General features: G+C 41.6%; 1 protein-coding gene across 1 annotated transcript in view; it reads right to left on the reverse strand.

The window, feature by feature from the left end:
- Nucleotides 1–23,267, reverse strand: part of adgrb2 (adhesion G protein-coupled receptor B2) — a 1,091,625-nt gene that overhangs the window by 363,971 nt on the left and 704,387 nt on the right. The window contains exon 18 of the mRNA XM_078566906.1: nucleotides 12,256–12,368. Coding sequence (XP_078423032.1) covers nucleotides 12,256–12,368 — 113 coding nt within the window. The remainder of the gene's footprint in view (nucleotides 1–12,255; nucleotides 12,369–23,267) is intronic.

The following is a 23,267-nucleotide window of genomic DNA, read 5'->3' on the forward strand; positions in this document are numbered from 1 at the left end:
TAAAAAAACTAAAAAAAATAAAATTACAGGCACATTTTACTGACTGTTTCTTTCAAATGACGTGAAGTAGCAAACATCAGAAATTGAAAATTGGTGTAAGGGAAAAAGAAGGCAAAACGGGGGATATATGGGAATATTCTGTCCCATTTTCGGCTGTTAAAGACTGAAAGGTTGCAGTGTTATGTCTTTAAGAAGCTGTTTTTTTGAGTTCACAAGCTGTGGGAAGCTCCACTTTCTTTAACTCATTCTGTTGTAAAATGTTGAAGGTTTTGTTTAACTGTGAAAACAGATTTAAAAAAAAATCTTATTTTCTATAGTTTTATTCCAGTCTTTTGAAAGTCGCCAGAAGAAACAACAGCAAATGACGTAATTTATCTTTCCCTTTATGAGTAGGTGCTATTTTGTTCTTTGTTTAGTTATTAAGTGTTGTTTTGAATTAAATTAGGAGTATTATTCTTTAAGGGGTGAAATCTAGAATTTTATTAGTGGCCATGGTGACATTCTAGTTATTATGTCAGGATGTATAATGATGTAATTTGACACTAAATTGCACTATCTACTCCAGACTGTCCTAGTCCTGTCCTAGTTGTATAAATGTATAATGATGTAATTTGACACTAAATTACACTATCTACTCCAGACTGTCCTAGTCCTGTCCTAGTTGTATAAATGTATAATGATGTAATTTGACACTAAATTACACTATCTACTCCAGACTGTCCTAGTCCGACAGAGTTCTATGTGTGTGTATTAAAAATCTGCTCAAATTGGTAATTACATTTTAATTTTAGTAAGGCACTGATTATCCCGTTGGTTTTTTGCTGGTAACAAAAATGTAATAGGAAAACCTCCCCAACAGTCATCTAGGCAGAAATACAACCTGATTTAGCAATAAGACAAGCAGGTGAGAGATTCTCCAGTTCAACGCCTGTTCTGTGCTGAGCTAGCTTGTCTCAAGCTGTGAAGCAATAGCCTGCTACAGATGACCCTCAAATTAATTGGATTAGAGAAGAGAGAAAAATATCAGCCCTGGTTCCTTGTCTTGATAATATCCAGTGTCACTTGCTGTAAAGTGCGTGTTTGTGGATAGTAGGTGAGAGCAGAATCTGCCTGAACGATGCTGGCCTTAATGGTAAAATAGCGTGTTGCACTTAATCTATAGATTACAAATTAAGAATGGGTGAGATGATGGAGAGCTGCCAGCTAGAAAGAATCATTGACTTCAAAAAAATGGACGTTTAAATGGGAGAAATGAAAAATATCTGAAATGGTGTCCTGACATCTGTTTGGGAATTGTTTAAAGTTTAATGTTGCACAATAGTTCCTTTACACCTGTCCTGTTACATGAATTAAAAAGTTCTGAGGAACTATCAAGATTAGTTGGTCATATCACTGCATTTTCACTCGAGACTTGGACTGGAATTCAACCTAAATTGATAAGATACAAGTTTCAGCCCTTGAACAGATGCAAGGACACCAAATGGGTTGAATTTGGGCTGTCACAACTCAGAAGTTAGTAGTTGGGAATCTAAGATCTGCTTGTAATCTGTCATTAATTGACAATTTCACTCAAGAGGGCATAATGGTTTCTAGTATAGATAGCAAACATGTTGTGCAGTGCGCTTCTCAGGCTGAAGTTCTGGTATTACAAAGCATTACATAGTATTTACAACGCAGAAACAAGCCATTTGGCTCAACAGGTCCATACGTGTTTATACTCCATACACACTTCCTCAAATTCTTCTTCATCCAATACATCAACATATCTTTCCATTCCTTGCTCCCTTGTGCTTATCTATCTTCTCCATAAATGCATTTATGCTAGTTACCTAAACAATTTCTTCAATGACTGGTTTGATAACCAGGGGCACAGATTGAAAGTTATTAGCAAACGAACCAGATTTCACAGTAACAACTCCTCCTTGTAGTAGTGAGTTCCATGTTCTAACCAATCTCTGGGTAAAGAAGTTTCTCCTGAATTTCTTATTAGATTTAATGATGATCTGTAGTTCTGGTCTTCCCTGCATATACAGTAAAAGAAAAATAAAGACTTCTCTTTATACTTTGCCTTTCATGACCTCAGGGCATCTCAAAGCTTTACAGCCAATGAACTGCTTTTGAAATGTAGTCATGTTTATAATGTAGGAAAGTGAAACATCTTCTCTAAGTCGACTCTATCAAAACCTTACATAATCTTAAAGATCTCTATCAGATTACCTTTCTGGCTTCTCTGGAGCTCCACCCTGTTTAATCTTTCTGGTTAGACCTCAGTGGTCGTATCATTCCAGTAAATTTTTTCCATACCTTCTCCTCTATATCCTTTTTATAATATGGAGACCAGAGAAGTTCACAGTACTCAAAGCAAAGTTCCATAGGTGTTGAACATAACTTCTGCACTTTAAAATTATATTCTCTAGAGATGAACCCCAGTCCCTTATTTGTGTTTTTTAAACAACCTTCTTAACCTTCAACACCACTTATAGAGATTTGGGTAGCTAGACCTCTGCATCTCTGTACCACTTAGACACTTATTTTCCAAGATGCACGTAGTCTCAATATTCTTCTCACGCTTATCTATTCTTTTTTTGTTCTTTCATGGAATGTGGATGTGGCTGACTAGCCAGCATTTGTTGCCCATCCCTAATTTCCCTTGAGAAGGTGGTTGTGAGCCTCCTTATTGAACTGTTGCAGTCCATGTGGTGTAGATAAACCTACATAGCTATTAGGAATGGAGCTCTAGGATTTTGACCCAATGACAGTGAACGAATGGTGATATAGTTCCAAGTCAGGATGGCGTGCGGCTTGGAGGGGAACTTGCAGGTGGTGGTGTTCCCATGCATCTGCTGCCCTTGTCATTCTAGGTGGTAGAGGTAGAGAGTTTGGAAAGTGCTGACGAAGGATCCTTGACGCATTACTGCAGTGCATCTTGTTGGTGGATCTGAACCTAGGGTCCTAAATCTAAACAATGGAAACTATGAAGATATGAGGTGTGAATTGGCTAAGGTAGATTGGGGAACTTCATTAAAAGGCGTGATGGTGGATAGACAATGGCTAATATTTAAGGAACCGTATGTATGCACTGCAACAGTTATGCATTTCTTTCTGGCGCAAAAACACAACAGGAAAATCAGCCCAACCATGGCTAACAAAAGAAATTAAGGTTAGTGTTATATCCAAAGATGAGTCATATAAAGTTGCTAGAAAAAGTAGCAAGCCTGAGGATTGGGATCAGTTTAGTAATCAACAAAGGAGGACCAAGAGATTGATTCAGGGAGAAAAAATAGAGTATGAGAGTAAACTTGCAAGGAACATAAAAGCAGACTGTAAAAGCTTCTATAAGTATGTAAAAAGAAAAAGATTAGTGAAGGCATATGTAGGCTCCTTACAGTGCGAAACAGGAGAATTTATAATGGAGAACAAGAAAATGGCAGAACAATTAAACAGTTTAGTTCTGTCTTCACAGAACAAGACAGCAATAACTTCCCAAAAGTGCTGGGGAACCAAGGGTCCAGTGGGAAGGAGGAATTGAAGGAAATTAGTATCACTAAAACAATAGTGCTGGAGAAATTAGTGGGACTGAAGGCCAATAAATTCCCAGGGCCTGATGATTTGCATCCCAGGGTACTAAAGGAGGTGGCCATGGCAACAGTGGATGCGTTGGCTGTCATCTTCCAAAATTCTGTAGGTTCTGGAACAGACCCGGCAGATTGGATGGTGGCAAACGTATCCCCACTTTTTAAGAAAGGAGGGAGGGAGAAAATGGGGAATTACAAACCGATTAGATTAACCACAGTCGCGGGGAAGATGCTAGAATCTATTATAAAGGATGTGATAACAGGACACTTAGAAAATATCAATGGGATTAGACAAATTCAACATGGATTTATGAAAGAGAAATCATGTTTGACAAACCTAGTGGAGTTTTTTGAGGACATAACTAGCAGAATAGATGAGGAAGACCCAGTGGTGTATTTGGATTTTCAGAAAGCTTTTGATAATGTCTCACGTTAAGAGGTTAGTGTGTATAATTAAAGCACATGGGTTTGGGAGTAATATATTGGCATGGATTGAGAATTGTTTAGTAGACAGGAAGAGAGTAAAAATAAACGGGTCTTTTATGGAGTGACAGGCGGTGACTCGTGGGGTGCTGCAGGGATCAGTGCTTGGGACCCCAGCTATTCACAATATATATCAATGATTTGGATGAGGGAACCAAATGTAATATTTCCAAGTTTGCTGACGACACAAAACGGTGGGAATGTGGACACTGAGGAGGGTGTTAAGAGGCTTCAAGGCGATTTAGACAGGTTGAGTGAGTGAGTAAAAACATGGCAGATGTAGTATAATGTGGATAAGTGTGAAGTTATCCACTTTGGTAGGAAAAACAGAATGGCAGAGTATTATTTGAATGGTGATAGATTGGGAAATGTTGATGTGCAAAGGGACCTGGGTGTCCTTGTACACCAGTCGCTGAAAACAAGCATGCAGGTGCAGCAAGCAGTTATGAAAGCAAATGATATGTTGGCCTTCATTGCAAGAAGACTTGAGTACAGGAGCAAGGATGTCTTACTGCAGCAGTACAGAGCCTTGGGGAGACCACACCTGGAGTATTGTGCACAGTTTTGGTCTCTTTATCTAAGAAAGGATATAACTGGCATAGAAGGTTCACCAGTCTGATTCCTGGTATGGCAGGATTGTTGTATGAGGACAGATTGGGCCGACTAGGCCTGTATTAACTAGAGTTTAGAAGAAAGAAAAGGGATCTCATTGAAACGTATAAAATTCTGACAGGGATGGACAGACTGGATGCATGGATGACATTTCCACTGGCTGGGGGGTCTAAAACAAGGAGTCACAGTCACAGGATACTGGGTAGGCCATTTAAGACTGAGATGAGGAAAAACGTCTTCACTCAGAGGGTGCCGAACCTGTGGAATTCTGTACCACAGAAAGCTGTGGAGGCAAAGTCACTGAATATATTTAAGAAGGACTTCTGGGCTCTAAAGGTGTCAAGGGATATGGGGAAAGAATGGGAATATGGCATTGAGATGGAGGATCAGCCATGATCATATTGAACAGTGGAGCAGGCTCGATGGGCCGAGTGACCTACTCCTGCTCCTATTTTCTGTGTTTCTATGCTCCTATGGAGGATGGAGTGAATGTTTATGGTGGTTGATGGGCTACCAGTCAAGTGGGCTGCTTTGTCCTGGAAGGCGGTGAGCTTCTTGAATGTTGTTAGAGCTGCACTCATCCAAGCAAATGGACTGTATTGCATCACACTTCTGACTTGTCTTGTAGATAGTAGACATGCTTTGGGGAGCCATGAGGTGAGTTACTTTCCATAGAATTCCCAGCCTCTGACTTGCTCTTGTAGCCACAGTATTAATATGGATGGTCCAGTTAAATTTCTGGTCAATGGTACCCACCAGAATGTTAGGTACCAACATCAGTGATGGCAAGGCCAGTGAATGTCAAGGGAAGATTGTTAGATTCTCTCTTGTTGGAGATGGTCATTGCCTGGTATTTGTGTGGCAATGAATGTTACTTGCCACTTATCAGCCAAAGCCTGAATATTGTCCAGGTCTTGCTGCATATGGACAGGGACTGCTTCAGTATCTGAGGTGTCACAAATTGCTACTGAACATTGCAGAATCATCAACAAATCCCCACTTCTGACTTCATGATGGAGGGAAGGTTATTGACGAAGCAGCTGATGATGGTTGGGCCTAGGACATGACCCTGATGAACTACTGCAGCAAAATCCTGGGACCGAGATGATTGACCTCCAACACCTACAACCATCTTCCTTTGTGCTAGATATGACTCCAACCAGTGGAGAGTAATCATCCCCCCTCTTTGATGAAGAATCTCCTTGATGACACACTCAGTCAAATGCTGTCTTGATGTCAAAGACAATCACTCTCACCTCCCTTCTTAAGTTCAGCTCTTTTGTCCATATTCGCACTAAGGCTGTATTGAGGTCAGGGGCCGAGTGGCCCTAGCGGAACCCAAAATGAGGGCCAGTGAGCAGGTTATTGCTGTGTACTTGCTGCTTGATTGTACTGTTGATGACACCTTTCATCACTTTACTGATGATCGAGAATAGGCTGATGGGACGGTAATTGGTTAGATTTGTCCTGCCTTTTTTGGACAGGACATAACTGAGTAATTGTTCATATTGTCGCATAGATGCCAGTGTTGTTACTGTATTGGAACAGCTTGGCTAGAGGTACGGCTAGTTCTGGAACACAATCTTCAATACTATTGCTGAAATGTTTTCAGGGCCCATAGCCTTTGCAGTATCCAGTGCCTTCAGCCATTTTCTGATGTCACATGGAGTGAATGGGATTGGATGAACATCGGCATTTGTGATGCTCTGTGCCTCAGGAGGAGGTTGAGATGAATCATCCACTCGTCACTTCTGGCTGAAGATGGTTGCAAATGCCTTATCTTTTGCATGGAAGAGCTGGGTGTGCTGGGCCCCCACACTGAGGATGGGATATTTGTGGAGCATCCTCCTCCAGTTATTTATTTAATTGTCCACCACCATTCATGTGGCAGGACTGCAGAGGTTTTAAAACGTAAAATCTTGCCCTGTCACTCTTTCTGCTACTAACTGAAAGTTTGAACCTCTTTTCAAAAGCAATCATTCTCAAGGAGCACATAATAAAATTGCGGCTTTTGTGGGACTTCGAATCCACAGGCAGAAGGGAGTACAGTGTGTTAAAACATACAAGATTTCACAGCGACGTTTGCTGTATTTATTGAAAAATGGTTATGTCTATTAATGAGACTTGCCTCAAAAGGGAGGATTTGTCTTTGAGTGGCTTGCAACATTTAACAAAGGGTAATTTAAAAGCAGTGGGAACAAAGTTGAAATAGATTTAACAGTGGACATTACAAAAGCAAAAATAGTTAACGTATTGGCTCAACATTTGAACCTTGTGGAAGAAGAAGGTAATCCAGATGAAATGCAGATTGAGTTGGCTAGGATTTGGTTACAAATGAAAAACCTGATCTCGAAAGAAATAAAGAAAAGCAGAAGAATTGAACTCAAGAGGACAGAAAGAAAAAGGGAAGTATGAAAATTTGAATTAGAATTCCAAAGGGAAGAAAAAGAAGAAGATATAGAATTTCAAAGAGTAAATGAAAGGGAAAGCCTTGAACTGCAAAAAGAAAAGAAAGCCTGGAATTTTAAACTGAATAGAAAGCCTCTAACAACATGAATAGATTTTTTAGTTATTCAGATTTTCAATAGACAAGACAGTCAAGGATTATGGGGGGCACATGGCAAAGTGGAGTTTTGTGAGACCACAACCAGATCAGCCATGATCTTATTGAACGGTGGAGCAGGATCGAAGGGCTGAATGGCCTTCTCCTGCTCTTAAGTCCTATGTTCCTATTTGACAATGGATCAGATTTAACGGCAGGTTTTGCCTTGGCAAGGAATATTTGCCTAGTGTCTAAATTAAGTGAGGAAGGAGTTGAAATGTATTTTGTATCATTTGAGAAAATCGTTACAAGCTTACAGTAATCACAAGAAATTTGGACAATCTTATTACGAAGCGTTTTGGTGAGAAAAACATTGGAGGTTTATTCAACTTTTAGATGAACAGTCTGCAGACTACGACACAGTTAAGATTGCTGTGCTTGATGCATATGAGCTGGTTCCAGAAACTTTTAGACAAAAATTTAGTAACTTGGGAAAGAGACAAAAATCAGACATTGGCAAAATTTGCAGTGAAAAAGAGGTGGCAAAGGTCAATGAAAATCGAATAGGATTTTGAAAAGCTTAGCGAGATGTTCTTAATGGAGGAATCAAGTCCCACCTAGAAGATCAGAAAGTTTCTAAGGGAAGCAGCTGTTTTAGCTGATAGCTACGGCTCATCCCACATAGGGGGCAGCAAACCTTTATTTGCAAACTCAGAAGCTGGAGAATAAACAAGCTGATAATGAACAGGATACTAATGATCATGAGGGGGATGGTAGAAGTGAAGAGACAGATACTTGTCAAAGTAATAAAAGAAACAGTATAGAGGATAGGAATGATTTAAGGAGATCATCATGTTATTATTGTCATAAGATAGGATATGTAAAAGCAGACTTCTGGAAGTTAAGACCAAAGGCAGTGGTGTTTTGTGAGTGTGACTAATGTTTCACCAGAGAACACTGTATCATTAGGTGGCGCTGGTGAAAAACTGATTCCATCTAATGTACTTACAGTGGGTGTAACTCAGGACATAAGAAATAATGGGAGTTTTGTATCTGAGGGTGAAGTAACTATTTTTGCCTGATAAAGAGGTTCAGCTCAAAGCTTGATGTTAGCAAAATTTGTGACCTTTTCTCCAGATTGCTTTTAGTGAATTGTGTATTGGTACAGCATATTGATGGAAATTGTTTTCCTATTACATTGTGTAGAGTGAATTTAACTGTACTTTAGTCAATGGGTCTGTTATTATAGGAGTGATGTCAAAATTGCCTATTAATCATGTGATTTCATTTTAGGAAATAGCCTCACAGGAAAAGGTATTATCATCTCCTGGAATGGGAGGCAAGTCTACTAAAACTGATAACGTACTCAAAGAATTAGGGGCCACTTGTAATCCTGCTGTAGAAAGTGCTGTTTCAACTACAGATGTGTCCAGAGAATCAAAAGCTCAGGCTTCTCAGAGTAAAGAACCCTTGAAACTTCCAACTGGCAACAAAGACTTAAAATCAAATGCCAATGAAATGATTCTGTCAGCTTTGAACATGCCTGCAGATCCTAAGCCACAGGTGTCAAAACAGAATGCAGCAGCAGTGCTCCAGACAGTGCGGTAAAACAAAATAAATTGAATCTGGCTAATGCTGTTATTTTAGAACTATAAGTATGTATGAAAGTTTTGAAAAATAATCAAACTTCAGAAGGATGAAGCATTGCTCTTGGAAAGGAGGAGTTGAGCATAATTCATGCCAATTGGGGAAAGGAGTTCAAAGCTATAAGGGAACTTGCTAAAAAAAGAATACCAAGATTTTTTGACTAATCGTCAACATGACCTCAATGAACTTCATTAAAGCAGCAAAGTAAAAACATAATCCTGTATTTAATCATGGAAAAGACGGCTTGAGCGGTTGCCTAGCTGAAACATGTTTTGTGAATATAAACATTAAAAAATCTGCAGCCATGAAAGAAAATGGAGATCAAACATTAAAGCTTGGGCCAAATGGTTCACAAACTGATTCTAAAAGAGGAAAAGAAGAAATACTGAACCCAGAGGGTAAAAAGACAGTGAATTTCTTTTGAGTCTACAGTTTACAGCTGCTGGTTTTCAAAATCTAGAGGGATTATCAAAATTCAGCAATATTGTTATTGACAAGTTTTCCCAGACTGAACCAGACTGGGTAATGTTTATGAAAACTTATCACGATGTGATGACTTTTCATTCTTTAGGTGGGGGGAAGTTGCAATTGTGAGGTTTATAAGATTATCATGTTTTAGGGTTGTATCTTTAAATTTAGGCTGAAAGAGGTCATGTGACCTGTTCTGCAGCCTGCCTGACAGTAAGCCTGGGTGGTATGGTTGTTATAGATCAAAGAAAGGCTTAGATTGTTTTACTGAGAAGAAGTTGAGAGGTATTTATGCTTGGAGACAATGGTAACAGTCTCTGAGTTTGCAATGAGTACACTGAGTCTCAAAAGTCCCAGAAAGTGTTGAGAATGTCAGGTTGTAAACAGTTATGCTTTAAATTGTTCATTTACTTCTCAGATGAAAGGGAGTTGAGGTCAAAAATAGCTAATTAATATTTCTACCTAGATACAAGGCTAATGTGTTTCATGTTGCCATGGGAAGAGGGTAGAGGAAGCCATTTCTGAGATCAAGTTACAGGCTTCTCTCCAAATCAGTGAATATGACAGACAGTAGATGTTCTGTGTGGTCTGCAGAGAGAAAAAAAGCTGCTTGACTTTGTGAGCTACCACAGCCGGAGGGCAACAGCCTCCAGTTAAAGAAACACATCCTGCAGTCTTCTACGGATTTCAAGAAATTTGTTCTGGCATGGCTGGAGGAAGAAGAATCATTGGAACAGGCTTTATTGCCGGTGGTGGATTTAAGAAACTCTCCGAAAACTGAGGAAGGTGGCTGGAAACGATCACACAGTGTTACAACTTGGCGAAACGGGAACCCAGTGGAAACCGGGAGCCACTATGGACTGTTTGTCAAAAGGACTGTAATCCTGTGGAAAGTGCATTGTCTGATAAGTATAAAAGGGGAATGTTCCTCTCTGGAGTTTAAAGTATAAGTTGCCTACAAGAAATGAAAATAGTGTTTAGTCAAGAGTGTTTTTAGTCATTTGATACAGTAAAAGGTTTAAACATGAAATATTGCTGTATCATTCTTTCAGCTAGTAACTAGAAGTTTGAATCTCTTTTTAAAAGTTATTGGTCTCAATGGAGATTGTAACAATTTTTAGTTTCAAGATGATTTTCTATTATATATTTAAGGGTTCAATTATCTTTCCTACCATTGCAGTTAATTGGTATACAGTTTCCTGGACTTGTTCTACCTCTCTTTGTGTATATATGAGTCACAAGCTGCATGGCAGTTCATGGGTACTATTCATTTTTGTAATTAATTTACATATATAAATCTTGCTATCTTAATTGCTACCTGGGGGGAGGCGTTGTTGTATTGTCACTGGACTAGTAATCCAGAGACCCAAGGTAATGCTCTGGGGACCTGGGTTCGAACCCCATCATGGCAGGTGGTGAATTTTGAATTCAATAAAAAAAAATCTGGAATTAAAAGTCTAATAATGGCCTTGAAACCATTGTCGATTGTCATAAAAACCTATCTGGTTCACTAATCTCCTTTAGGAAAGGAAACCTGTCGTTATTACCTGGTCTGGCCTACATGTGACTCCAAACCCCCACACAAATGTGGTTGACTCTTAAGTGCCCTTTGAAATGGCCTAGCAAGCCACTCAGTTCTCAAGGGCAATTAAGAATGGGCAATAAATGCTGGCCTAGCCAGCAATGCCGCCATCCCGTGAACAGATTAAAAAGTATATATTTTTTATCTCCTTCCAACGTCACACCACCTAGTGAATAACCAGGTGAAGTAATTATTTAGTATTTATATCATTTCACTGTCATTATCTGTGAATTTATCATGTGGTCCTATTCCTATTCTGATTGTCTTACTCTTTATGGGCTTTCAGAATATTTTACTATTTTTTCATATTTCTTGATAATTTAATTTTGTAGAATCTCTTGCCTACCTAAATTTTTGATATTTTTTTCCCTAATCTTTTCATATTTCCTTTTGTCATCCTCTCCTTTGTTGTCTCTGTGCAAAATAGCATTAAACAAACCTAAAGCATAACAATAATCCAGTGTGATCTACTTATTCACCAGCCATCTTCCAATATATTATACAAAATCCCTAAAGCCACAAATCTGGATAAAGTGCATAATCACTACAGTCAGTTTCCATAAGGCATCTCCTAGGGTACTTAAAATTCTTCAAGCTAAATTTATGCGCCCATTTTAGATTGATCGAAGTACTATAGCTCATTTAAATAAGGAATAGATCCATTTGAAGGCGGCACAATCTGTTATGTGCTTAGATTCACTGGCTTAACTATGCTATCGGGATCCTCTAACTCAAACGAATTATTCATAAATTATTCGTCAGCAAGTCTATGTTAAAGTCCTAACACAAAAATATCTGAATCGAGAATATCACCTTTAAAACGTAGTTTAGATGGTGTTATTTTATTTTTCACTGAGTCATCGGCATTTTCTTTGCAAGTTCTAGCATTTGGTTTACACGTGAATGCGATATTTCATCGCCAAGCCCAGCAGCTCGCCTCAGGCCACCGAAGGTGTGAAGGTTCATGGTCGACTGGGGTTAGAACGCGGATGCTACCAGCAGGGTGCCAAACACTTCTAATTTCGCAATAACATTTATTGATAAATGTTGAAATAAAAACTTAATTCAGTGTAACAATTTTGCATAAAATACCTTACTCCGTGATTTAAAAAAAAAACTAGAGATCAAGCTCTGTATAGAACAAAGACATACACAGGTAATGCGGTGTTTGTGTAACACAACCTCAGTAATATTAATTAAATATTAGTCCTTTTCCCAGGGATTTTTAAAAGACACATCAGCTAAATCTCACTGTAATCTGTGAAGCATAGGAGACAATTAAATTCCAAAACAGTCTGTAGGTGTGATATACAATCAGGCATTTTATTTCTTGTTACAATACTCACCGAATCTCTCGGTTTCTGGGCTAAGATGGCGAAAGTGGCCAGTTGATTACAAAGACATTTAGTGTGTGCTGCTTGTGTTTGCACTGTTTCACAGCCCTGAGGGTTCCAGCTCCCTGGACCAGAGTCCCTGTGATAAAAGAGACAGGGAGGGGGAGACAGAAACATGAGACTGCAGCCTGCTTTCATTCTGCTTAAACGAGTGACCACCTAAGCACAGTTCAATGACAAAGAGAAGGAAACGGGCAAACACACCTTCTGATATTAAGTGTTGCTATATCACTCAAGAGTAGACATGAGCCCCACAATCCCCGTATCACCGTAGGGATCGCGCACAGGCTACCATAAGGTAAACGCTCTTTAATGGGAATAAAAATTAAAAACCCTTTGAGACCATGTTTAGCCTGATGATCGATGTCTTTTCCTCTTCAGTTCCCCACCTCTGACACTTGTCGCAACAACTTCTTTCCCACGTTGACCTCAGTGTGAGTGAACACACCGCTACCAATGCGAACACGTTGGCCGGCGCTCGTTCAATGCTCAGCGGCGAGCTGCCAAAGCCACTATCGCTTCTAGTCATCTCCTATCTGGGCTATGGATCGCGCCGCTTGATCGATTCTCTCCCTCTCCCGCTAACAAATGTCTTTGCAAATGGCCTAGATTCTGGCGGCGCTCACGCTGGATTGAAACAAGTGCACACGAACTGAAATATCAGCAACCGCGGAGAGTTTGGGGGATTAAATCGAGCAGGACTATTGTGCAAACCATCACCTGTTTCAATGACGAGGGTCTTCGAGCATCAACTCAGAGTATCCGACGGACGCAAGCGTTTTCTAAACCCGACACGTATTGATTCCATGACAATAGAATCTGCCCGTTTTAATTTAGCCTTTTTGGAAAACAAAGGATTACGAAGGATCGGGCATCCTTCATTTAATCATAACAATTGAAGCAGTACATGTCAGGAGAATGACCAAATTGAACTTCCAGGTCAGAAGTCTCCCTGACCTTTTGTGGTTCAAAGTAATAAACCCCGCAAATGCTGGGGGGACCACATAATTGAGTGTGATACAAACAATGTCTGTTTTGACAAGGTTCACCGCTCTACCCACTTAGTTAAAATTGACAAACAAGGAGTACCCGCTTTGGAATCGGAGAGCTGAGATAGAAACTAGAACAGCACACCTAATACAACGAGGCCCTTTTTACAACTGTTGTATCCACAACCCTTTCAGAATTGCCTTAGAACATTCTTGGGGCATTGGTGGTTGTAATCCTGTGAATAAAGTATTGGAGTCAATTAAAAAGAAACCCGGAAAGTGCTAGAAAACTCAGCATGTCTGGCAGCATTTGTGGAGAGAGAAACAGAGTTCGATTCAGAATCAAATAGTCCTTCTGACAAATGCTACTTCAAGAGTTCGAAGGAAAGTCATATTGGATTTGAAACGTTAACTGTTTCTCTCTCCAAAGATGCTGTCAGACTTACTGAGTTTTTCCAGAACGTTCTGTTCTCATTTCAGATCTCCAGCATCTACATTATTTTGCTTTCACAAAAAATAACACGTTTATTTGTCAATTATAAAAGTATTGGAGATGGAAAAAGGCCTGCTTGACTGGGAGGTTGCGGAAATACAAAATCAGAGTTGTCAACATCACCACCTACAGCACTGACCGATTGTAGAAATTAATACCAATGAATTATTGAGTAAAATCAATTCCATACCCCCACCCACTCTCTTTAACTCCCCTCAGTCTTACTGAAACAGAGTTGCCAATATTCAGACATCTGATTCAAACTGCTGTGGTTTCATGCCCCAGTTCAGGATTTAGACATGTTCTGGATATCTGCCCACATGTGAGTGCTGTATTATTAGGGATCATGCTCTTTAGATTAGACTTAAGCCCAGTTATTATGTTAAGAATAATGATGAGGCTGTCACTGCTGGCAGCTATTGGGTATCTCGGACATCAAATTCCTCCTTCTGCATATGTGCAGTTAAACACAGAGATCTGGAAGTTACTGTCAAAGTTGTCCTGCTCAGTACAAGCTGCAAGTTTTAGTAAACCGGTATTGAAATACATAAAGAGCATGGCATTGTTGTATTTACCCATTAGTCACCCACTGAACCTACCAGAAAAAAGTTAGGGTTTGTGTGTAAAGGTAAGTGAACTTCTAACAATCGGATAAGTGTTCATTATAGCAAACAGTCTCTCTGGCACTGAGAAGGTACTAATATGGGCAGGAGGGAGGATATTTGTATTCTGATTCTGATATATTTATTATTGGATATTTTAAAAACTTTGTTCAATTTAAAAAAAAATTAATCCTGAAGGATTTGGATAATATTACTAACTTTAAAGGTTTGTTGTTGGTTTGTAAAGCTATGGGTTTTATTCTTTATGCACTTTTAAAATTAAATAGTTCAGTTTTAATAAAAGCAGAATACTGCGGATGCTGGAAATATGAAATGAAATCAGAAAATGCTGGTAAATCTCACTAGGTCTGCCAGAGAGAAGAGTCATATGGACTCAAAAATGTTAACTCTGTTTCTCTTTCCACAGATGCTGCTAGACCTGCTTAGTTTTACCAACACTTTCTGTTTTTAGTTCAATTTGAATTTCTGTTAGTGAGACAATGGAAAGTCAAGGCAGCAAGTATACTTTACAGGATGGCAGCTGTTGTTTGTGAAAAACTACATTTAACAGTTTTATGACTTTTAATTGCTTGAGAACCTGGATTCAGCATCTCTATGTTTGAAGAAATGGCTGAAGGGTAACTTACTCATCCTATCTTTAAACAAAACCCATGCATTGATTTAATCGATTAACTATATTTGTGGAGCAGAACATCTGTATTAGAGGGAAATCTTTCTTTCTTTTCTGACATTATGATAGGAAGTCTTTTTCACATTTGTTCTTAATGGCTCTGTACCTAAAGGAAATGTGTTATTTGTTTGCAATGCAATGTAAACTCAGGAAGCCCAGGGGAAAAGGGATGCATATTTGTCTTTAGTCTACATGACTCTAGTTACAGAGGTGGGATGACACGAAATGACTCGTGCTCTAAACCAATGGAAGAATGGATCTGGATTATTTCTAAATAAGTGATTCATGAATAATGAGAAGTGGGGATAAAAGTTGGAAAATCAGATTTTTTGTTGGCACAGTGTTACCATGTCCTCTAGGGTATGATTCTTCTGGACACTGTTCAACACCACTTCAGAGATAGAAGAAGAGAAAGACATTGCCTGTGCTGGTAATGCTCAAGGAATCCTCAGAACTTGAGGGATAAGGAACTTCCATATTGTCTTCACTGTTTTTTGTTAAGTCTACGTAGGCCAGAATTTTACATTCGGTGTGCGGGCTGGGCGGGAGTGGTCAGGAAGCCAACCGCCGCCCGCAATTGGCTCCTCACTGTGATTTCATGCAGGCGGGCCAACTAAGGCCCACCCTGAGTGGATCGCCAGCGGTAGCGCCGAGTGCTGCCTGTCTGGGCGGGGGGAGGAGGGAAAGTCAGGTCTAGCATGCAGTTCATGCATACATGCAAAAAAGCACTTCAATCTCCCTGAGGCACGGAGCTGCCTCAGGGAGATTGAAGCACTTTAAAAAAAAATTAATAATGGCATTAGAAATTTAATGAAACACGTCCCCTACGTCCCCTCATGTGACTGTGTCACATGAGATGGGACATGTTTTTAATGGCAAAAGAAACTTTCTATTTAATTTTTATTAGCTTTAGGAAACCTCATCCTGCTCATGGATGAGGTTTCCTAAAAAATGCAAAGACTGCTTGGCCTTTTTGCCTTCCCGCCAACCGTAAGGTTGGGCGGGCAACGTAAAATTCAACTTAATTACCTTGTTAATGGCCTTAATAGGCCTTTCAATTATGGATGAGTATGCAGCCGACTCCAGCACGTGCCTGCCGAACAAAATATTGCGACGGTGTGCGGTGATGTCAGGATGCATGCCTGACGTCATCGCGCGTCATTTTACGTTCCGGCATGTCAGGCGTGCATGCGCACGCCAAATGTAAAATTCTGGCCATTAAATTCTTTCTTAATAAATTCCACTTGATTCATAAATACTAGTTATTCATACCTTGTTAGGTCAGGCACAACTGAGGATCCTTGCATTAGAAATTAAGAATTCAGAATGTAGAGATTTTAATTAGAAGAGTTTATACCTCGAAACCCAAATCCTTCTCTCTTATTCCAGTGTTTGTTTATTTTCCTTTTCCTTTGCTTTATTTTGTTTTCTGTATGTGATTTTAGGTTGAATTTAATGTTCCCATTTATTTTTCCTGTAGTAGACCCTGTAGTCTGAATTTTACCACCCCCTGGGTAGCAGGAAAGAGATGGGGCTGGTAAAATTGCTGGGCTCTGCATCAGGATGGCTCTCCGATGAAGTTCCACCACCAGGGAAGTTTCCCAGTCTTCTATTAGGGGTAGCTGTGGGAGTTTATCCACCTGGCTGAACTTGTTCTCTCATTGAACAATTTCTCCTTTAACTTGTCTCACTTCCTCCAAAAAAAGGTGTAGCAATGGGTACCTGCATGTGCCCCAATTATGCCTGTCTTTTTGTGGGGTATGTGGAATATTCCTTGTTCAAGTAGTACTCAGACCCCCTCACACAACTTTTTTTCCAGGACCTTGATGATTGCTGCTTCATGCTCTCGTCTGAAACTGGAAAAATTCATCAATTTTGTTTCCAATTTCCACCCTTCTCTGACCTTCACATGGTCCATCTCTGACACTTCCCTTCCCTCCCTTGACTTTTCTATCTCCATTTCTGGGGATAGACTACCAATATTCATTACAAGCCCACCAATTCCTACAGCTACCTCGACTACGCCTCTTTACCCCCTGTTTCCTGTAAGGACTCCATTCCATTCTCCCAGTTTCTCCATCCCTGTCGTATCTGTTCCAATGATGCTATCTTCCAAAACGGCACTTCTGACATGTCTTCGTGTTTCCTGAGCCAAGGTTTCCCCCCCACCACTGTGGTTTACTGGGCCCTCAACCGTGTCCGACCCATCTCCAATACTTCTGTACTCACCTCTTCCCCTCCCTCCCAGAACCATGATAGGGTTCCCCTTGTCCTCACTTTTCACCCCACCAACCCCCACATTCAAAGGATCATCCTCTGCCATTTATACCTACTCCAGCATGATGCCATCACCAAACATATCTTCCCCTCACCTCCCTGTCATCATTCGAGTGAGACTCTTCCTTCTGTGAAATCCTGGTCCATTCCGTTATCACCCCAAATACCTCATCCGCTTCCCACAGCACCTTCCCATGCAATCGCAGGAGGTATAACACCTGCCCCTTTACTTCCTCCCTCCTCACTGTCCAAGGTCCCAATCGCTCCTTTCAGGCGAAGCAGTGATTCACTTGCACTTCATTCAATTTAATATACTGTATACACTGCTCACAATGCAGTCTCCTCTACATTTGGGGGACTAAACCCAGACTGGGTGACTGCTTTGTGGAACACTTTTGCTTAATCTGCAAGCATGACCCCAACCATCTTGTTGCTTGCTATTTCAATTCACTGTCTTGCCCTCATTCCCACATTTCTGTCCTTGACCTGCTGCAATGTTCCAGTGAAGCCCAACACAAACTGGAGGAACAGCATCACATCTTCCCACTTTACAGCCTTCTGAACATAACATTGAGTTCAACAACTTCAGATCATGAACTCTGTCCTCCATTTCCATATTTTTATCCAATCCCCTCCCCGCAGCAGAGCCAGTCTGTAACTTGGTCTTAGGTTTTGCTTTCAGAGAGTGCTGACCCTTGTTCTGCTATTAACACATTCTGCTATCTGATCTTTAAGCCACCATTAGCACTTGCCTTAGTCTTTAACACTTTCATTGCCATTCTCTTTGCCTTGTGTCCATGACATCTTTGTCAAATCTCCCCTGAGCTCTCACCTAACCCTGACCTTCTATTTTGCTCCACCTGCACCAGCCCCTTCTCTTCAACAGGATAAAAATGCACCACATTTTTACCTCTTCAGCTCCGAAGGAGAGTGATATGAATTCAACTCTGTTTCTCTCCCCACAGATGCTGCCAGACCTGCTGAGTTTTTCCAGCATTTTCTGTTTTTAATTCAAATTTCTAGCATTCACAGTATTGTGCTTTTATTTGAAATTGTGTCCCCTGGTTCTAGACTCCACAGCTAGGGGAAACATCGTGGGTGGAATCGTCCCAGATTTGCATTAAGTGCAATAGCAGGTGGAAAAATGGACATTTTACACTCTCGCTGCAATGGTGGCTTTTCACACCATATCCTCCCAATCCCGCGGCTTTCCACCTCATCAACAATGCATTCACAGGGAACATGTCGGCTCGCTGGTGGGTAGGCTTGGATTTGCCTGCCACACCATGACCTCAGCACTTCCTCACTCCGGGCACCATGTTTAAAGTACACCAGAGCGCATGCCAACTTCAAGTCTTCAGACCAGGACTGCTCCAGGTGACAGATGGCTCCGAAAGCAAAGAAGATGGCAGCCCTGAAATTTAGTGCTGCCTCTCTGGGGCGTGTGCTGGATGCTGTGGAAGGCCGCCGTGATGTCCTCTACCCACGCTCTGGCCGGAGGAGGACCACCAGAGTCACCAATCCAGCCTGGGAGGTGGTGGCAGCGGTGATCAGCACCACCAGAGCATAGAGAAGGTCAGCCACCCAGTGCAGAAAGAGGATGAATACTCTCATCCATTCCACCAGCGTAAATCAACCATCTCATCACTCTCAACTCACACACTCACAAACCCATCATAGGGTTCTCATGCTGCAAGGGACAACACCACTAACTCTCACACACACCCATATATCTCTATCAGACTCATATTGTCTGGAGCTCGCATCTTCATCCTGTCCATGGCTCTGCTGACCACACAAACATTCCAGGCAGTGCTATGCTTCCTGCTCATACACTCTCCATTTGTTTTCATGCAGGAGAAGGTGGCTCACAACAGCAGGTAGAGGTCCCAGACCAGGGGGTGGAGTGGCCCACATTAGGCCCCTCACTTACTTTGAGGAGCGTGCTGTCAGGCTGACTGGTGAGGACATGGATTGTGCCTGCAGCAACAGTGAGGTCAGCGGTGAACACCCACGTGAGGATCCTGCACATCATCCCTCTCTCAACGAAACTGTGAGTGCTCTCTCTCCTGCTTTTGACTCTGCGCCTATGCACTACTTATCTCTACTTTGGTTCATAGGGAGCTCTGCCAAATGACTGATATCCTTAGCCAGCCAGTCCCTCAGCTCCATCTAGGTCCTCACCTCCAGCCAAGAGGGCCCCTCCTCCATTGAAGAGCTGGAAATAAGTGGCCTGGAAGATCCGTCACTGTGCTTAGACACACCCTTCACCAGTGCAGAAACACACACCTCGGTGGGACTTAGATCTAGAGCAGGCTTGGGATCACAATCTGATGGTTACTGCACAGACACGTGTCAGCAGCAGGGCGAGGCACGTTCAGCCAAGCTCACCCGGCATTTGGAGGATTGCTGGGGAAGAGGCATCTGTGAGGTTTGGATTTGATCTTCCAATTCATTGTCAGCAGAAAGCGGGGGAACATCACGCAGAGCTGTTGGAAGCCCTCAACAGAGTGGAACGTGAGTTGGAGGAGTGCGTCCGCCTGCATTGTGATGAAGTGGTGCCCATGGGAAGGATAATGGACACCAGAGACCCTGGTCCAGCAGTACGCAGAGATGCGCGCACACCTGCACTTTATCACGGTAGCCATGGGTGAGTTCCTGCAGTGACAACATGAGAGTGAAATAGGGCACCTCAATGACTTTCCAGGTGCTCCTTCCCCTCAAGGAGTCAGGCCAGGGCACCCAAAGGAAGGAGCAGTGGCAGCTGGACACCTTTGGGTCGTCCACTCAGGAATCTGAGGTTATCCTCTCCCTTCAAGGCCCCTTTGCCTGTTACTCCCTCAATCTCGTCCTCTGTCACTGCAGTATATTACCTCCTATCTCATGTGCTTTAACTTTGCTAATCAACCTCCTGTTGGGGACTTTATCAACAGCGTTCTGAAAATCCAAGTATACTACATGCACTGACTCCCCTTTATCAATTCCGTTAGTAACATCCTCAAAAAACTCCGACAGGTTCGTCAAACATGATTTCCCATTCATAAATCCATGTTGACTATGCCCAATCAGACCATTATTACCCAAGTTTCCATTTACCACACCCTTTAGAATTGACTCTAGCATTTTCCCTACAACTAATGGAAGTCTAACAGGTCTGTAGCTTCCTGTTTTCTCTCTCCCTCCCTTCTTAAATAGTGGGGTGACATTTGCTATCTTCCAATTTTCAGGAACCGTTCCAGAATCCATAGAACTTTGGAATATTATCACCAATGCATCCACTATCCCCATAGTTATCTCTTTCAACACTCTGGGCTGTAGAATATGAGGTCCCGGGGACTTATCAACCTTCAGCCCCATAATTTCCCCAATACAACCTTCTTACTGATACCATTTTACTTCAATTCCTCATTCTCCCTAGTCTCTAATTCTGGGAGATTTATTGTATTTTCCTCAGTGAAGACAGACACAAAGTAATCATTTAGCTTCTCTGGCATTTCCCTATTGCCCATTATAAATTCTCCTGACTCTGCCTGTAACGGACCCACATTTGTCTTACCCAGACATTTCCTTTTTACGTACCGATTGAAGCTTTTATGGTCCTTTTTTAATGTTTTTGGCTAGTTTACATTCATATTCTATTCTCCCTTTCTTTATCAGTTTTTTGGTCCTCCTTTGCTGTATTCTAAATTCCTCACAATTCTCAGGTTTACTCCTATTTCTGGCAACTTTATAGGCCTTTCCTTTTAACCTTATACAATGCTTAAATTTCTTTGTTAGCCACGGTTGGCTGATTTTTTTCCTGGGTTTTTTTGCCTTAAAGAATTGTGTAGTTGCTGTAAACTATGTAATAATTATTTAAAGACCATCCATTGCGTATGAACCGTCACATCTTTTAATGTATTTTCCCAATCCACCTCAGCCAATTTGCCTCTCATACCTTCATACTTTCCTTTTTTCAAGATTAACACCCTGGCTTCAGATTGAACTACCTTACTTTCAACTCTAATGTAAAATTCTATCATATTGTGGTCACTCATCCCTAAAGGTTCTTTCACAACAAGATTATTAATTAGCCTTTCTTATTACATAATACTAGATCAAAAATAGCCTGTTATCCAGTCGATTCCTCAACATACTGCTCTAGAAAACCATCCCTAGCATACTCCAGAAACTCGTTCTGCACAGCGTAAGTGCTCATTAGGTTTAAGCAGATTTAAGTCACCCATAATCACTATATTACCCATGTTACATGCTTCTCTAATCTCCTGATTAATACCATGCCCCACGCTACTGCTACTGTTTGGTGGCCTATAAACAACTCCTACCAATATTTGCTGTCCCTTGCTGTTTCTTAGCTCCACCCAAACAGATTCCACTGGTGGAATTTTATGCTGCCAGGATTTTACGGTCTTGCCAAAGTCAATGGACTTTTGAATGACAGGCTGCATTTTACGGACCCACCCCCGCCACAATGGGGCCATAATGTTCCACCTCTCATTTTGTTCTTCTGATCTGAGATCCTCTCTTACTAATATACTGATCTCATCCTTTATTATCAGCGCATGCCACCTCCTTACTCTTTTTGCCTGTCCTTCCTAAATATCGAACATCCTTGAATATTCAGTTCCCAGTCTTGGTCACCTTGTAGCCGTAATAGCAATTAGATCATACCCATTTACCTCTATTTTTGTCTTTAAATCATCTACTTTGTTGCAAATGTTGCACGCATTCAGGTAGAGTGCCCTTAACTTTGTCTTTTTGACATTATTTTGCATTCTAAGTTTAATTGATACTCGCCTTTGTTTCACCTGCCATCCAAATTCGCTTGCTACTTTTGTACTTCCTGTTACCAGCTTTACTTCTTTCCAATTTGATCTACTCCTTAGGTTTCTATCCCCCTGACAAGCTAGTTTAAACCCTCCCCAAAGCACTAGCAAATCTCCCTGCAAGGATATTAGTCCCAGTTCTGTTAAGGGGTAACCCATCCATCTTGTACAGGTCTCACCTGCCCCAGGACCGGTCTCAATGCCCCAGAAATCTGATGCCCTCCTTCTTACAACAACTCTCCAGCCATGTGTTCAATTGATGAATCCTTCAATTCCTATGTTCACTAGCATGTGGCACTGGGAGTAATCCTGAGATTACTGCTCTTGAGGTCCTGCCTTTTAATTTCCTTCCTAACTCCCTAAAATCTGCTTTCATGGCCTCATCCTCTTCCTACCTATGCCATTGGTACCAATGTGGACCATGACCTTTGGCTGTTCACCCTCCCCGAGAAGGATGTCCTGCAGCTACTCCATGACATCTTTGACCTTTGAACCAGGGAAGCAATACACCAGCCTGGAGTCACGTTCACTGCCGCAGAAATGCCTGTTTGATCCCCTAACTATTGAGCCCCCTATCCCTATTGCTCTTCCACTCTTCTTCCTCCCCTCCTGTGCAGCTGAGCCACCATGGTGCCATGGACTTGGCTTTGGCTGCACTCCCCTGAGGAACCATCATCCTTACCAGTATCCAAAATGGAAAACCAATGATCAAGCAAGATAGACTCAGGGGGCTCCTGCATTACTTCCCTGGTTCTCTTAGACTGACTTGTGGTCACCCATTGCCTCTCTGCCTGTAAATCCTGGAAGTCCTGCCTCAGAGAGCTTATTGACCAGCAGCTCTTTAATCCCAGCAGTGCCACTGGGAGCAGTGGCCACTCCTGGGGCTCCAAGCAGTCTCCATATTCTAAGTTCTGGAGCCAGGATGGCGGTAAGTGTGGGGCTCTTGCGGTAGGAATGGGAGGGGAGGCTGAGGAGGGGGTGGGAGGCGTCATGATGCAGAGGCTGGAGTCAAAGGAGCACCTGGCGCGGGGGTGGTGGGGGTAGAAAGGTGGGGTAAGGGAGGCGAATGGGCTAAGTGGAAAGGAA

Source organism: Cetorhinus maximus, chromosome 21 (genome assembly GCF_964194155.1).
Source record: "Cetorhinus maximus chromosome 21, sCetMax3.hap1.1, whole genome shotgun sequence".
In the NCBI taxonomy this organism is placed as follows: domain Eukaryota; kingdom Metazoa; phylum Chordata; class Chondrichthyes; order Lamniformes; family Cetorhinidae; genus Cetorhinus; species Cetorhinus maximus.